This window comes from Natator depressus, chromosome 5 (assembly GCF_965152275.1).
Source record: "Natator depressus isolate rNatDep1 chromosome 5, rNatDep2.hap1, whole genome shotgun sequence".
NCBI lineage: Eukaryota > Metazoa > Chordata > Testudines > Cheloniidae > Natator > Natator depressus.
The window spans coordinates 67,938,246-67,955,403 of NC_134238.1; the positions used below are offsets into that span (position 1 = coordinate 67,938,246).

Here is a 17,158-nt window from a genome sequence, read left to right on the forward strand (position 1 = left end):
ATAAGGCCTAGAGGCAGATACACGGCTGGGCCGAGATTTGTTATCTTCGCTCAAAACCTACTGACTCTGAAATCCCTCCCACTCTACAGTCACCTGGAGTGGAGCACCTACAGGGACATCATTTGAAGAAGAGAAGGTTACTCACCTTGTGCAGTACCTGGCGTTCTTTGAAATGTGTGTCCCTTTGAGTGCTCCATTACCCACCCTACTCCCCTCTACTTCGGAGTTCAAATGGTAGATTCTGCGGTAGAGAAGGAACTGAGGGGTACATGTTGCGCACATACTAGATGAAGCGCCAACGGCGCGTCAAAGCAGGCACCACACATGCGTGACCCGGATGGGCACTGCTACTAAAATTCTCCAAGCAAAGGCACAGGGATGCCCCAACACCTGGAGTGGAGTACCCACAGGGGGGCACATCTCGAAGAACCTCACTTACTGCACAAAGTGAGTAACCTTCTCTTCAGCATATTGTGTTTCAGAGCACCTTGCTGGGGTTGAAAGACCGACTTTAGAAATTTGCTTTTACTTGGTGCCAGAGAAACTGTTCATAAAGAGGTCTTGTTGACTGTGCAGAATACATTCAATTTTGGAATCTGATTTTTTTAAAATATCTCCAAGTTTCTTCCTTGTAAATACCTCCAAAAATTCTAGTTGCTAATGCAATGATGACCTTGACAATGCTGATTAAAATATTTAATAGCTGTAAAGTAAACAGTATTTTGAGGTAGTTTCCTAAAAAAAGATTCTAAGGAATCTAAAGTTGTGGCTTATTAATGGGGAAATTCTGCAGAACACTGTAGCTTATATTTTTAGACATGTCATCTGCCAATGTGGAAAGAGAAGTGTTCTGGCCTTGATTTATAATTCCCAAGTGTGTGTACAGTTTTGGCTAGCTTTTCTTTTTCTTCAGATGAATATCTTATTATTATTATTTACTTTTGACATCTAATTATCTTTAGTAGCTTGTTACAGGAGGTAGCAGAGTTTTGTTCCATATCAATTGTGGAGAACAATAACTCACTTGTATGGGTAATTTTTGTATTCGTTTTGATCTATACAGATCTTTTCATGTATTATTCGCCCCCTCCCCTTTTTTTTTAATCTTTCAACTCTTGTTCACATTTATATTTGAGCTTGTTCATAATTAGAAACATATTTGACGCTCACTTATGTCTCTCCCACTGCTAATTTTGACTGTTCAGTTTTGAAATCTTTGTGATTTGTGCAGGTCCCCCCCCATCCCCCCGCCTTGTTCTTTTCATCCTTTCTGCTGCAGTGAAGTTTAGTCCCTGCTGTTTATTAGACCCAGCAGGATTGGGGGTTAAAATAGCAGATACTGCGTTGTCCACTTCAGATAGATGATGTTTCTTAACAAGGCTCTTAGAGCAATCATATACAAGGAGTTCCCATTAAAAGCTAATCTGAGCTAGAAAATTTATTTTGAGCAGTATAAGAGAAGACTCTGATTGTGGCACACTCCATATTTTATCCTGAGTTAATTTTTCATGGAAGGAATATGCCAATTGCTTTGTTGGAGTTCCCAGAAGAGATTTTGAATCCTTGTGATATGCAGTGCTAACTCAATTATTGAATTCTTGCTTTCTTGAGCTTCATCCTATTTTAGTAATACAAATAACACATATGATTATTGTTTCCTATTGAATAGTTTCCTCTTTAGACTCTTGTACTTTGGTCACCTTCTCCGACCTGCATAGACGTTTCTCTTCTATGTCTGTTCTTTTGTCATTTTCTCCTATATATATTTAATTCTTGGCCTGCATGGGTCATTTGTTGGTGCATACTGGACTTTTGTTGTTTGTTTTTACCAAAACTGTGAACTAAACTGCTTTGGTTGTTTTCTTGTTCCTTTTCAAGTAGTGGACATTTTTTCAAACATGGATAAGTGCCCAACTACACCCACAATGATTTTGTTGATTATAATCCAATTTCTAATTTAGTTTTCTCAAAGGGGCTGGAGAAAAAAGTTGCACTGCCAAAATATAGTAGCATTTTATTATTACTTTTATCTTTGTACAGTATCCAAAAGTGTTCACGACGCTTTACAGAATAAAAGCCACAGTACCTACCAGAAGGGTTTGCAATCTAATTTTAGAGATGCCTCATTAGAGAGACAACCAAAAGGGGGGACAATAAGGGAAAGGGAGGATGAAGATTACAATAATGAGGTAATTATTAGCATTGAAATGTCAACTGTGACCAGAGTCTGCAACTATCATCTTCTCACTTTATATTTTTCTCACATTTCACACTTACTATACTACTTTTAAATCTTTGTGCAGCTAGCTTCTATAAGCAATTTCAGTTAGAGTTTCATCAGTTTGTTCGGAAAGTTCCACTGGAGTGGTTTATATCCTGTTTTTCTAAACATATTTAATTTAATTAATATGTTCTATTGAATCAATTTTTGGATAGTATTGAGATTCTCTAAGTGCTCCAATTTAGCTTGTTTAATATTTACATTTTGGCTGACTCAGTTTTTAGGTTTATTGTATCTTAGTGCAGTTAAGTGAAATATTTGGATCTTTTCAGAGACTGAACATCAGCTGATGGCTTTCACCTGTGAATTTATAAATGTCAACGAATTCCCCCCAGATTAAACACTGATCGAACTGAAATTCCCAAAATGATTGCTACATGTTATACCATCTATAATTTTGCATCTTGATGGGTCCCCCATATGTGTGTGTTTCTTCAGACTCTTGAATTGTGGGGTAACCATGTTGGAACACAATAAAAACGTCATTAAATATTATTTTCATCATTTTAGGACTGTTACTGGAGTATGCCCGTTTCTCTCCAAAGTTTATTTGGCAACATTAATTCCTTTTTCAAGAACAGCAAAGCTCAAACTTGTGCCATGGTTTTCTGGACTTTTTTAAACTGACCAGATGTTTTCAGCTTATTGAGATTTCAGCAGTTAGGGCCTTCCCTGGGACCAAGTCAATCCAGAACACTACTCTTGTCATAGAGACCATATGCAGGCTTCCTGTAGTGTCCTTGGTTGATTTTAAACTCATGGCAATTACTTTAGGGGGCTTTGTGTGGACAGACCCTTTATATTTTGGACTTGCTAACCTCCTCCTATGTGCCTTCATCTTCAGTGTGGTGCCTCAAGCAGAAGCTTCTTTCTTTCCCATATTCAATTCCAGTTAATTCATTTGTGGCCAGGGCTTTGTCGTCTTGTACTTCCTTCAATAAATAGTTGGGAATTCTGAATCTCTCTATTATTCTAAATCTTCTAGACTGAAGACATCTTTTCATTCTGGTATTTGTTTAATATTTTTAGAGTTATTTGGTATTTTTGTCTCCATTATAAAGTGCCTTGAGTCACTATGTGTGAACAGTGCTATAAATATTTTTACTCTATTGTATCAGTAATTTAAAGAAACTCATGGTGTCCATAAATACTATCATTAAATTATTCAAAAAAATTAAAATATTTCCTTACACCGATAATTAGTGTTCCATATGTAAACAAAATGTTTTATTGTTAAATACAAACATAGTAGTTCTTATTCTTACTACTTTTTCTTGAAGATGATTTACAAGCCTATGCTATGACTAGAAAGATGCTATTACAGTATCGGAAGGAGGAAAGGCCACCTTTACTGATGGAATGGTTATCAGACTGCTCTCTGTCAGCACCTGCTTTCCATCAACCAGAAAATAGTAGATGAAATATAGATAAACCTGGCATCCATTTAATTCTCTTCATTTTAAAATGTCTAATAATATTTGATCTCTAGCTCTAGGTCATTAGGATTTAGTTTTGTTAGGATTTTAGTTTAGTTTTTAGTTAGGATTGAGACAGCAGCTCTTTTTTATTTATAGAATTATAAAGAAAGTTATTTGTTGTATACTTTTTCTGTGAATTTGTTACATCCTGCTTTATTTGACAGGTCCTGATTTCAAGACAAAGAATGACAAAAGTTAGACCTTGTCTACACTACAGGTTACTTCGGTATAATTTACATTGCTCAGGGGTGTGAATAATCAACGCCCCGAGCAATGTAAGTTACACTGACCTAAGCGCTGGTGTAGACAGTGCTACGTCGGCGGTATAGCTTCTCCCATGGACATAGCTATCACCTGTCATGGAGGCAGGAGTTATGAAGCTGATGGGAGAATTCTTTCGCATCAGCTTAGAGTGTGTCTACCGCAAGTGCTACTGCGACGCACTCACACCACTGTACGTTCTGTGGTGTAGACAGAGCCTTATAGATGGAAAAGACCTACTTGGCCATACATGTACTAGTGCATTATCCAGTTTAACTTTAAGTGTGCCCAAATGATGGGGCTTCTTCCACTTTACTTGGGAGATTATTTTATAATCTAATAGAATTCACTGGCAGGATGTTTTTTGCAAATATTCAGCACACATTTTTCATTCTTAGTTTCATCCCATATTTCCTATTTGTAGTGCACCCTCTTGAATGATTCTTGTGTTTTGACTCCTATTCCATAGAGTTGATCATACCCTTAGTCTTCAGTCAGTACTTAGCCAAGCTTTAGCTATTCTCGTTTTTTTCATCTTTCATTAGAACTTAAAATGCAGTATCCAGAACTTTGCAAAGATAGATCCTTAGAATATGTCTACACTGCAATAAAACACCCATGGCTGGCCCAGATCAGCTGACTTGTGCTTCCAGGGGTCAGGCTGCAGGGCTGCTGAGACTTGGGCTGGATCCCTGGCTCTGGATCCCTTCTTTCTTGCAGGGTTCCTGAGCCTGGATGTCTACACTGCACTTTTATAGCCTGGCAGTCCAACTTCTGCAAGCCTAGGCCCCTGCCATGGTAGGCCATAGGTGTTTTATTGCAGTGTGCACCTACACTTAGGGGCCATGGGTCAGATGAGCATAGTTTAGCAAAACTCCATTGCTGCTCTAAACTAGTGGTTCTCAACCTTTTTTCATTTGATGACACCGGAAAAATTAAGAATGCTGGTGTGGAGCCCTTTGGAAATTTCAAATGGAGGTCCAGACCCCTTTAGAAATCTATTGTGTGTGTGTGTGTGTGTGTGTGTGTATGTATATATATATAGTTGAAATCTGTTCAGACAGTTTTCATTCCAAGTCTTGTACACAATCCATGGACTGCTCCAGGGGTCTGCAGACCACAGGTGGAGAACCACTGGTCCAAACTGCACCATACCAACCCTTGGTCAGCCCTGGAATGGAGAACCACAATCTGCTGTGGTTCTCCCCTTCTCCCCCAGTTGTGCCCAGCCAGTACTGCATGCACTTGAGCATTGAGCTTGTAACCTTTATGCAGATATAATGCATGTAGTTATATATCCTGTAAAACAGAACTGATTTTACATCAGCATTTTATTCCAGCATATGACGACTAGTGCTGTTGATTAATTGCAGATAACTCTCACGATTAACTCAAAAAAATTAATCACAATTAATTGCCGTTTTAATCGCACTGTTAAACAATAAAATACCAATTGAAATGTATTAAATATTTTTGGATGTTTTTCTACATTTTCAAATATATTGATTTCAATTACAACACACAATACAAAGTATACAGTGCTGACTTTATATTATTATTTTTTATTACAAATGTTTGCACTGTAAAAATGATAAAAGAAATAGTAGTTTTCAATTCACCTCATACAAGTACTGTAGTGTAATCTCTATATCAACTTACAAATTTAGATTTTTTTTTGTTACATAACTGCACTCAGAAACAAAACAATGTGAAACTTTAGAGCCTACAAGTCCACTCAGTCCTACTTCTTGTTCAGCCAATCACTAAGACAAACAAGTTTGTTTACATTTACCGGAGATAATGCTGCCAACTTCTTATTTGCAATGTCACTTGAAAGTGAGAACAGGCGTTCGCATGGCACTTTTGTAGCTGGCATTGCAAGGTATTGACGTGCCAGATATGCTAAACATTCATGTGCCCCTTCATGCTTCAGCCACAGTTCCAAAGAATGTGCTTCCATGCTGATGACGCTTGTTAAAAAAATGTGTTGATTAAATTTATGACTCAACTCCTTGGGGGACAATTGTATGTCTCCTGCTCTGTTTTACCCGCATTCTGCCATATATTTCATGTTATAGAAGTCTCAGATGATGGTCCAATACATGTTGTTCGTTTTAAGAATACTTACACTACAGATTTGACAAAACGCAAAGAAGGTACCTATGTGAGATTTCTAAAGATAGCTACAGCACTCAAACCCAGGTTTAAGAATCTGAAGTGCCTTCCAAAATCTGAGAGGGATGAGGTGTGGAGCATGGTTTCAGAAGTCCTAAAACAGCAACGCTCCAATGCAGAAACTACAGAACCTGACCACGAAAAAGAAAATCAACTCTCTGCTGGTGGCATCTGACTCAGATGATGAAAATGAACATGCGTCAGTCCGCACTGCTTTGGATCATTATTGAGCAGAACCCTTTATCAGCATGGACAAATGTCCTCTGGAGTGGTGGTTGAAGCATGAAGAGACACATGAATCTTTAGTGCATCTGGCACGTAAATATCTTGCGTCACCGGCTACAACAGTGCCATGTGAATGCCTGTACTTACTTTCAGGTGATGTAAACAAGAAGTGGGCAGCATTAACTCCTGCAAATGTAAATAAACTTGTTTGTCTTAGCAGTTGGCTGAACAAGTAGGACTGAGTGGACTTGTAGGTTCTAAAGTTTTACATTGTTTTGTTTTTGAGTGCAGTTATGTAATTAAAAAAAATGTACATTTGTAAATTGCACTTTCATGATAGAGAGATTGCACTACAGTAATTGTATCAGGTAAATTGAAAACTACTATTTTGTTTTTTACAGTGCAAGTATTTGTAATAAAAAATAAATATAAAGTGAGCATGGCACAGTTTGCATTCTGTGTTGTAAATGATATCAATATATTTGAAAATGTAGAAAACATCCAAAAATATTTAAATAAATGGTATTCTATTGTTGTTTAGGAGCGTGATTAATTATGCAATTAATTTTTTATTTGTGCAATTAATCATGATTAATTTTTTAATCAATTGACAGCCCTAATGATGACATATATACATATGTACACACCTAAGTGAAATGTGTGTATCTGTATATCTATTATGTACATTCCTTTAAAAAGCCCTCATTTTTTTCCTGAGAACTGTTAAATAATAAAGGATACATAAAAGATGATAAAATATTATTCACCTTCTCTTGTCACATTTGCCTGACACAAAAAAGTTAATCAGAAATCATATTAAAGGAAAGCATATTTGTTTCCAAAATATTTGCGGTGCCCCATGGATAATCAAAGGGGGTAAAGCAGCAGAGTTTTAGCTGTAGGTTAAGCTTCCTGGAAGCTTTCATTAAGGAACCAACTCAGTAAGCCATCACCTCTAGAGTTTTTGTATCAAAAGGAGCACAAATTCTTGGTAAAGTGGGTAAAAAAGTGCAGGAGTTGACAATTAAGATGCTAATTCCTTTAACAAACACTCCAGCTTAATATTTGAGAGCCATAGAGCTAGAAGGAGAAAATGTCTGCTGTTAATAAAACCCCTCTCTAACAACCCCTCAGTTTATCTCTTATAATGTGAAATATAAATAGATATTTCCTTCTAAGAAAATCCCTGCTGAAACTTTTAACATATGGTAATGCCTCTTTTCAGTGCCAAGAAAGTATATGAAAACTGTCATGGGGCATTAGTTGAGAGAGGATCACCAGATTCAGTTCAGTACACAGTAAAATGGAATGAAGGCTAGAGAAATGGCTCTCTATATAATAACATGTAAACCTTTAGACTTGAAAAAGCTATACTATGACTTCTGGCACTGCCTGCTGCAATGAGGCATATTTTATACTTGAATTCAAGTTTCTAACCATCAGCATGTAGCAGTGCATGGCTTCCCGTAATCTTTCTCCCTTGTTTACTTTTGCCCTAATCACAATCGCAGAGACATTACTTAACTGTTATAAATCTGCAAATATAGACTCGTCATCTATTGCAATATCCAGTTTTAAATAGACCATTGCGGCTGAAAGATGTGATTAAAGCGACTTTTTATCACAACCTATTATCCATAGATTCTTTACTCCATAAGTCATAGTTATGCAAATATATATTGAATATACATAGAGAAATATGATGTACAGTGTGGTAAAAATATGGACTTGATTAATTTTTTTCATTCTTTGTACAGCTTTCACCTGGAAGCACTTAGAGCAATATTCAGGGCAGCTTAAGGAGGCCACATACTGATGGGAATGTATTCTTTCCATTTTCTTTTTTATCTTAGCCTCAAACAAATTGGTTGACAAGCATGGCTGATAGTATAATACTTTTTGTTCAGTCAAGCGTCACTAATAAGAGAGAAATGTGAGCATCATTGCTGTCATCTCATTGTCCATCTGTTTATTTCTCTAGGAGGCGATTTCCTCTCCTTTTTAAGAAAGAAGAAGGATGAGCTAAAAACCAAACAGTTAGTGAAATTTTCATTAGATGCTGCTGCTGGTATGGCGTATCTCGAATCTAAAAACTGTATACACAGGTAAGGAAGATATTTATTTTCCATACTACAGTTTTGGCCACTTTAATGGCTAGATAATAGAGTAAACGTGTAGTGCTTAATATAAACTGGATGGATCTTTAAACTGTAAAACGGGCTACATTTTTTTAAAAGATCTGATTCTGTGTCTGTGTTTTGAATTCAATTATTAGTAACTCTGGTTCCAAGCTATTCTGTTGTACAACCATTAAGACAGGAAAGACAAGTTAAACATGCAATGAATGTCTCACTGAGAGAGAATTTGAGTCAGGAAGAACATGGTTGATATGGCAGGAAAGGATTATGGCACAATTAAAGAAACTAATTAACCAGCTAGAGTCATGTCTGAAGCTAAGAGAAACATGCATGGCCAGAAGAAACATGTTAATATGCTGACATTTCCCATTTTAGGGAAACTCATTGATATATAAAATCATGGAGATGGGCTAACAGCAGAAGTTGTATACAGCAGAAGTTCTGTGCATCAGAACAGTATTAATTGTTCACTCATGCCAACTTTCCAAACAGTCCCTAATACACTTTCTAGTAACATATTTGCCATTTTTCCCAACTCAGTCCCACTGTGGAGCTTTCTGTATTTCAATGGAATTTAGAGAGTTTACCCCCATATTTGTGTTCCCAAATATCCCAATGTGTAGCTTTTTAATATGGCATATATGAATCACTATGAGGGTGGAAGATGACAGGAACATAATGGTAATTCCTTTATGGAGAAAAGATTTTGTTTACAATGTTGATATGGCTCAAACTACAGTTTAAAAAAAAAGTTTTTAACTAAGATTTGGGCTGCTTGACCTATTTTAATGGTCTAATTTCATACCTAGTACAACTCCACTGAAGTCAGATTTTTAGAGACCTGAATGATATTTCCCTTACTTACTTCAGGTATGAATTTGTCCCACTATCAGATAGGTCAAGTTAAATGTTTATCTTATTCTGGATTAGAGGAATGTTTTATAAATTCTAAAAAATGTAGTTAGAAAAAAATCCACCATATACTTCACAAAATTCTGTAAGCGTTATTAATGTTGACATTATTAATGTAGATGTCCCCATATTTTGTGCTTTACTTTATATCCACTTGAGGAATTACTATTAGCTATCAAACTCTGTGCCCAAAATTGTACTAACATTATCAATGATGCACAGATGAATTAACAAAACACTAATGATAGCTTGTGCTACATAAGAAACAGAGAAACAAAAAAAAAAGTCTAAATGTAAAGTATCCAACACTGCAAATCTTAGGGAGGTATTACAAACAATATGGGAAAACAACAGGATTCAAAACCCAGCATTCTAACGCATTAGAATGCATCCAAGTGTGGTATTTTCATTTCAGAAAATATAACCAAAATTTAAATCAAAGCAAAATCATAAAAATGAAGTGCTTTTAAATGTCCTTATAAATTTGTATCCTTTAATTTTGTTCCTGGGCCTACTCACTGTTAGCTGAAAAGTGCCTGCTCAGATCTTCAAGATTTCCAGAAAATAAAAAAGGGGAAAAATAAATAACTAAATGGTATTTTGTAGCTTTGTAAGCAACTTGTGTTCTCTAATGCTGGTTATTGAAAAAAGAGCAAAGCAATTTTTCATTACATAAAAACATGACAGCTGCAAAATGCAAACAAATAATTGCAGAAAGAAATGGTTTACTTTTGGAGACGTGCCCCGTCGTTTTCTTCAAACTCTGGTGAAAGATTTCCTGGATCGTTCAGCTTAATTGGAACCATTGCTGTTTGCTGTACATCCGGGGGTTGCCTTTTGTTATCTGTGAAGGGGAGACTGGGCTTTTTCAGATGCAATCATATACCATTGTATTTTGAGGGATACAATTTCATTTACAGTGAATTTTTAAAACCTGTATACTCATTCAATTGTTCTTATATTACTTGCTTAGTATTTCTTCTTACTTGGTGCCACTCTACATGTTATCTCCCAAATCAGACTAATTTTGTGGCCAGGTGGTCTTAGGGTTGATCTTCTAGTGGTTTTAATTAGATGATTTGCAGTAGCATTTGTTTAATTTTTGTAATTGTTAATTATCTTTTTCTTGAACCCGTATTTTTGGGAAGCTTTTTGAAAAGTATATATATGGGTACAGAATGGCTCACGGTCTACATTGTATAGAGAGAGAGGGCGATATGAGGGATATAAAGTTTTGATTGTCACGAGTTTGGGATGCCTGTATTAATCAACAGTGGCAAAGCAGAGCTATGAGTTATGCAGGTCTTCTCAAACAAGGGTGATAAAAACTTTGTGATACATTGCATCATCTCACATTTTGTTAATGCCAGAGATTAGTGAAATTTTGTTCGCTTTGTACTATTTTTAGTTTCCCTTTGCTTTTGTCACATTAGTTACTATGGAAACAATGATTTATTAGTGTGGGTGGAGCTTTGCGGCATCCATATGTTTAAAATAGTCAATTTAGACAGTAGTTAGAAATGGTTTGTGAAATACAGAAATCTGTGCTGGATCACACACAGTATGTGGTATCTATGCATGGGGAGGGTGGATGTGTGAATTTCCTATTTCATAATTGGTCATTCTTTAACTTCAGAATTCCCACATTATTTGATTGACAAAAACAGAATGGTTTATTAAAAGGACATAGTGTCTATATTCTTTTCCTGTAAACACACGGTGAAGAAAATAACTACAGTTTTATAATTTAATCAAGCAATTAAATTAGCTATTCAACACTACTGGTATGAAATATGGAGGACAGTAAACTTTATATCAAAAAGCTATATATTTCAGCTTTCATAATATTTGAGTAGTACTTTATTATACTATGTTCTGAGCTCTTAGCAAAATATCTGACTAGATGGTGGCACATAATGTGAATGTATTAGGGTCTGTGAGTTGATGGTGCTGAATTTGGCAGGTAATCAGAGGATGAAAAATTGTGGATCAGGGCCTCAAATATATATATATTTAGTGGTTTCAGTGTACATTTTTAGGTATTATATAGCTGCTTTTTTTCTCCGTGTTAGCATAGCTCAGGAACTAGTATGGCCTGAAAGACAGATTATCAGATTTGTATATATGTTTACTAAAGACTAAATTTGTGTCATTTAGTCACAATCTGAAGCAAGGGGGATGGTGAAGAACCCAAACTGTTCCAGTGGGGGGCTCTGGAGAGATTCAACTTCATTGAGCCACTGTATCTCCCTGTACTCCTTAGTTGAACTGTGGTGGCAGTGGAGTAATTTACAGCATCTTTTTGTGAGGCACATCATAACCTGAATGCATGTATGTGCATACACACCTATGCCATGCAGCCTGCCAGCTTTGTTAGCTGGTGTGTATGTGTGGCAGAGCCATGGCTCCATCTACTCCCCTCCTGGTTAAAGCCCCTGTGATTCCAGTCCTTGTGTTTCTCCGAACACCAAGGATGCATGCGTGCCCTTATGTGGGCTGTACAAAGAATACGGGAGATCTTGTACCTTCCTACTGTCCTGCGTTACCGGATAAGACAAGGACATAGTTTCGTGTTAGGTAAGTTGATTGCTGAGAAATGTTTTATTGTAATGGCGAAACTAAATTAATTGTATGATCAGGCATTGGCCTTATGAAAAATAACAAGAATTTGAGAAAATACATGGGATTGAAAATTGATCTTCTAGGTTAAAAAAAAAGGGGGGGGGGAACTAGCTATAGATAAAAATGGATCTGACAGCAGAATATCTTCTATTTTGTTTAAAATATACTGCAGAAAGGCTTTATTATTACTGCTTTCGTCAAAAAATAAAAATAACATATAATTCGGAACAGTTTCTATTCTGTGGATTGCAACAAAAAAGGAAAATATTCTGCTCCCATAGCCTGCTTATTCTGCTCCCATACCCTGCTCTTTCTGCGGTGCTATTTTTCTCTGTGTATTATGCTAAAGATCTTCTCAAGGCCCTAGCATATTTTTTCAGTTACTGTATTTATTTTGCTATTCTTTTGAGACTGTGTGTTTGAGTTTTTATTATGAAATTGAAGATTGCTCAGCATCTGAGTCTACACTACCATTAACATACTACGTTGGAGTAATTATACCAGTGGTGGGCAACCCGCAGGCCGCATGCAGCCCATCAGGGTAATCTGATTGCGGACCGCAAGATATTTTGCTGATGTTGACCATCTGGAGGCACTGCCCCCTGCAGCTCCCAGTGGCCGCGGTTTGCGGTCAACATGAGCAAAACGTCTCGCAGCCCACAATCAGATTACTCTGATAGGCTGCAGGTTGCCCACCACTGAACTATACTGTCTGTTCCCGGAATTTAGCCGGTTAGGAGCTTATATTTAAAAGTTATTTATCTTGTTGTATGAAACTCACTGATTGATTCATATGTTTGCACGGTCATTTAACAGTTTGGTTAGTGCAATAGCAGCCCAGCCATTGTTTTACGTTTTCCTGTTGTGCTCCTGTGTTTCGTAGTGAGTGTGTGTGTGTGTAGATTAAGTAGGCTAGGATTAGAATGCTTAATGCATATGAGTGATAGTTTAATTCATGTGCTGAGCTCATCTAAATTCCAAAGATTTGAAGTTTTCTGATCTTGAACCAGAAGACAGACCAGAAGTCAGTGGGCTGAAATAAAACATTTTTTGCATGAAGAGGTGGTTTGTTTTTTTTACAGCAGTTGCACAAATACAGCAGTACACAGTTGTTATATCTCTGTTTAATTAACTTGAGCGTGAAAAGTTGTTTCTTGCTTTTCATTTTTTATTTCATGCTATTGTTTAGATTTTACCATTTTATCTGTTAATTAAAAATACAAGATTAGCATAGAGATGTGGATCATCTCAGTTGGCTGGATAAGCATTTATGACTGACTTTTCTCTTCCAATATTTGATTGCATTTATTGAATACATTTAGCTGTAATTTTATTTTTAGCTTCCAAACCAATCTTGTTTGAATACCTGGTTCAGAGACGATGCCTACAGTATATATATTTTTTGTGTACTTTTCCTTCCTCCACCCCCCATTTTTTCCTAATTGAGAGTAACAGAAATCATGATTAGGAGAACTTAGATAAATTTAATTTCATATTAAGACTGATTTAAACTAATATCTTTTGGATTTCTTTCATCTTTTTCATTAATAGCATAGTATGATCATTTGTCATTGGGACACTCTGAACTTGAAAATCACATTTTCATCTGAAATTTTGTGCCAACAATAGTTACAATACCTAAGATTACAACACCAAATTTTTTCTTTTTTCAATTTGTCTATTTTGTTCATGTGGCAGCACTTAGTGCAGAATCAGTTTCGGTGTTTTTCCTGATAAGTAAGTTGGCTTCACCATTGCTGGAAGACCTTTACAAATAGCAACAGAGGAGAAGAAACTATTTTTTAAAAAAAATTCAGGAAGTGCTATATGTAGAGTGGTTTATCAGAAGCTGGCATTTTAAAAATCAGTCCATTTTAAAAAGATTGATGCCCGTTTCTTTTCAAAATCATTAACTATAAACCATGAACTATACATCTGCAATATATATAGGCTTGACAGAATTAGATTTATATTTTTTTATAATTTCAACAGATGTCAATATTTATTTATAAGTTTTTTTTCCCCCTATGTATGTTTGTTTAAATTTTCACAGTTGTGGGAAATTATCGGAAGGGTCAGGCAATGGGGTGGAGTCAGACAATTATTTAATGAGATTCAGTGAGGTGCTGAGATTCAAAAACTTAAAGCTTTATTAAGTTACAACTGTATTGTCAACTTCACATGTCAAAATATGCAAAGTAAATATATTGAAAACAATCTTACATTCTCAAGCAACATTTTTCTTACTTTGCCTATCTGTAAATTTGGATTATCATCAGTGCAAATATTTTTTTCATTGGTTTATGTATGTAAAGTGAAATCGACATTTGCCAATAAGAAACTAATCTTTTTGGGCCCTACACTACAAGAAGGATGTGGAAAAATTGGAAAGTGTCCAGCGGAGAGCAACAAAAATGATTAGGGGACTGGAACACATGACTTATGAGGAGAGGTTGAGGGAACTGGGATTATTTAGTGTGCGGAAGAGAAAAATGAGGGGGGATTTGATAGCTGCTTTCAACTACCTGGAAGGGGGTTCCAAAGAGGATGGAGCTCAGCTGTTCTCAGTGGTAGCAGATGACAGAACAAGGAGTAATGGTCTCAAGTTGCAGTGGGGTAGGTTTAGGTTGGATATTAGGAAAAACTTTTTCACTGGAATGGGTTACCTAGGGAGGTGGTGGAATCTCCTTGCTTAGAGGTTTTTAAGGCCCAGCTTGACAAAGCCTTGGCTGGGATGATTTAGTTGGGGATTGGTCCTGCTTTGAGCAGGGGGTTGGACTAGATGACCTCCTGAGGTCCCTTCCAACCCTGATATCCTATGATTCTATGATTCTAAATATGTAGCTTACACTTAGTGCCAAATTCAAGCCACCTCTTTTCCATATACGTGCAGTATGAGAGAAAAGGTATGGCCAAGAACAAATGAAGTAATGTTCCTTATTCCAGCCTCCCCGAAAACAATCAAGTAAATATTCTGGAAGTCTTCCATAAACAGACCTAGAGCACATGCCTTCAAGGGTTAGGTCAAAATGCTTCCTGTTCTAGCTATTCTGAGTGTTAATCAGATTACTCCTGCTTCAGAATGGGGGGCTCTCCTTAACTTCATCCAAGTCCAAATACAGTACATTTTAATTCTATTTTTGCAGCTTGTACAATCACCAAAGTTTGACAGTGACTGAGTTAGGCCCATAGGATGAAATCCTGTTCCAACAGAAGTCAGTAGCAAAACTCCTGTTGATTTCAAAGTGGCCAGAATTTTGCCTAGAGCAGGGGTGAGCAAACGTTTTGGCCCGAGGGCCACATCTGGGTATGGAAATTGTATGGCGGGCCATGAATGCTCACAAAATTGGGGGTTGAGGCAAGGGCTCTGGCTGGGGGTGCAGGCTCTGGGGTGGGGCCAGAAATGGGGAGTTCAGGGTGTGGGAGGAGGCTCCGGACTGGGGAAGGGGGTTGGGGTACGGGGTGGGGGGTGAGGGCTCCGGCTGCGGGTGTGGGCTCTGGAGTGGGGCTGGCGATGAGGGGTTAGGGGTGCAGGAGGGTGCTCCGGGCTGGGACTGAGGGGTTCAGAGGGCGGGAGGGGGATCAGGGCTGGAGCAGCCAGGTGGAGCGCAGGAGGGAGTCAGGGGTGCAGGCTCTGGGTGGCGCTTACCTCAAGGAGCTCCCCAAAGCAGCAGCATGTCGCTCCTCCAGCTCCTACACGGAGGCACGACCAGGCCGCTCTGCACACTGCCTTGTCCACAGGCGCCACCCCGCAGCTCCCATTGGACACAGTTCCTGGCCAATGGGAGCTGCGGGGGCAGCACTTGGGGCAGGAGCAGTGTGCAGAGCCCCCTGGCTGTCCCTACTTGTGGGAGCCAGAGTGGGGATATGCCGCTGCTTCCAGGAGTTGGGTGGAATGGGGCAAGCCCCTGACCCTACTCCCTGGCGGGAGCTCGAGGGCCAGATTAAAATGTCTGGAGAACCGGATGCGGCCACCAAGCCGTAGTTTGCCCACCCCTGCCCTAGAGTCTTTAAAATTACATAACTGAAATAAATATGCACCACATACATTTGTTTTGCATAAATTACATAGAAAAATGCAGATTATCCCTTTACTGTGTAATGTACATGACATAGGCAGCTATCAAGAAAGTGTACATCAGTAGCCTTGTCTAACAAATAGACAAGTTGAACAAGAATAAGGGAAAGGTAGTTGAAATGACAAGCTGGCTTACGACCAAAATACATTTGCAAAACAATCAGAGGCACTAGTTACAGTAGCCCCTGAAAGGTGGAACTTGCTGAACAAATATCTGAATGACACTAATGGATTTTGAATATTTTGACATACCTAAAATGTTTTACAACTTCTTTTTACTTGTGGTATCTATGGAAAGAAAATTGTTCTCTTCTTAGAATACATTTGACATGTAGTATGCTCTACATACAGTGCACTTTACCATATTGGGTCAGAGAAGGTCATACATGACTGTATAATTTAATATTTTAATATAGTTTATGTGTGGTGTACATTTTTTTAAAGTTTGTAAAGGTTCATTCATTAATATTTCTGTCAACTGGATAGACCCACTAAATTTTGTTTTGCAATCAAGAATTCTTCATGAAGTGTTACTCTATCATAATTCTACTAAGAGTAACCTTGGAACAATGTTATTACCTTATGTCTGAAAGCTTTGGATTGTTTAATGAGTCAAATGTTCTGACTGAAAAACACTCTGAAGTGACTTATAATTAAGGTGTCATATCTATGTAGACTATTTGGTTGAAAATATCTGGGTGTTTACCTTTAAACCAGTCTTCATTTGGATAAAATTAAATGATGAGGTTTGATCAGCTATGGTCACTAAGCTATTTGCTGTTCTTCATTACAGCACAGTAGATGTTTGCCCCAATGTTCTGTTAATTTTAAAAAAAAAAATTCCATTTTCATATGTTAAAAGAAATCTAATAAAGGAAATATAACCAGACAATTTTTTCTTCCTCTTTATTAGAGTATCTGTAAATTCTGTTCAGTTGATTTTGCTTGTTTCTTACATACATTCTTCATGTTTAGTTTTTGTTTTATA

General features: G+C 37.4%; 1 protein-coding gene across 4 annotated transcripts in view; it reads left to right on the plus strand.

Moving 5' to 3' along the window:
- The window catches only part of FER (FER tyrosine kinase), a 412,213-nt gene that overhangs the window by 306,252 nt on the left and 88,803 nt on the right, over positions 1-17,158 (plus strand). For all 4 annotated transcript variants that reach the window (XM_074952926.1, XM_074952925.1, XM_074952927.1 and 1 more), the window contains one exon: positions 8,402-8,525. In XM_074952926.1, coding sequence (XP_074809027.1) covers positions 8,402-8,525 — 124 coding nt within the window. The remainder of the gene's footprint in view (positions 1-8,401; positions 8,526-17,158) is intronic.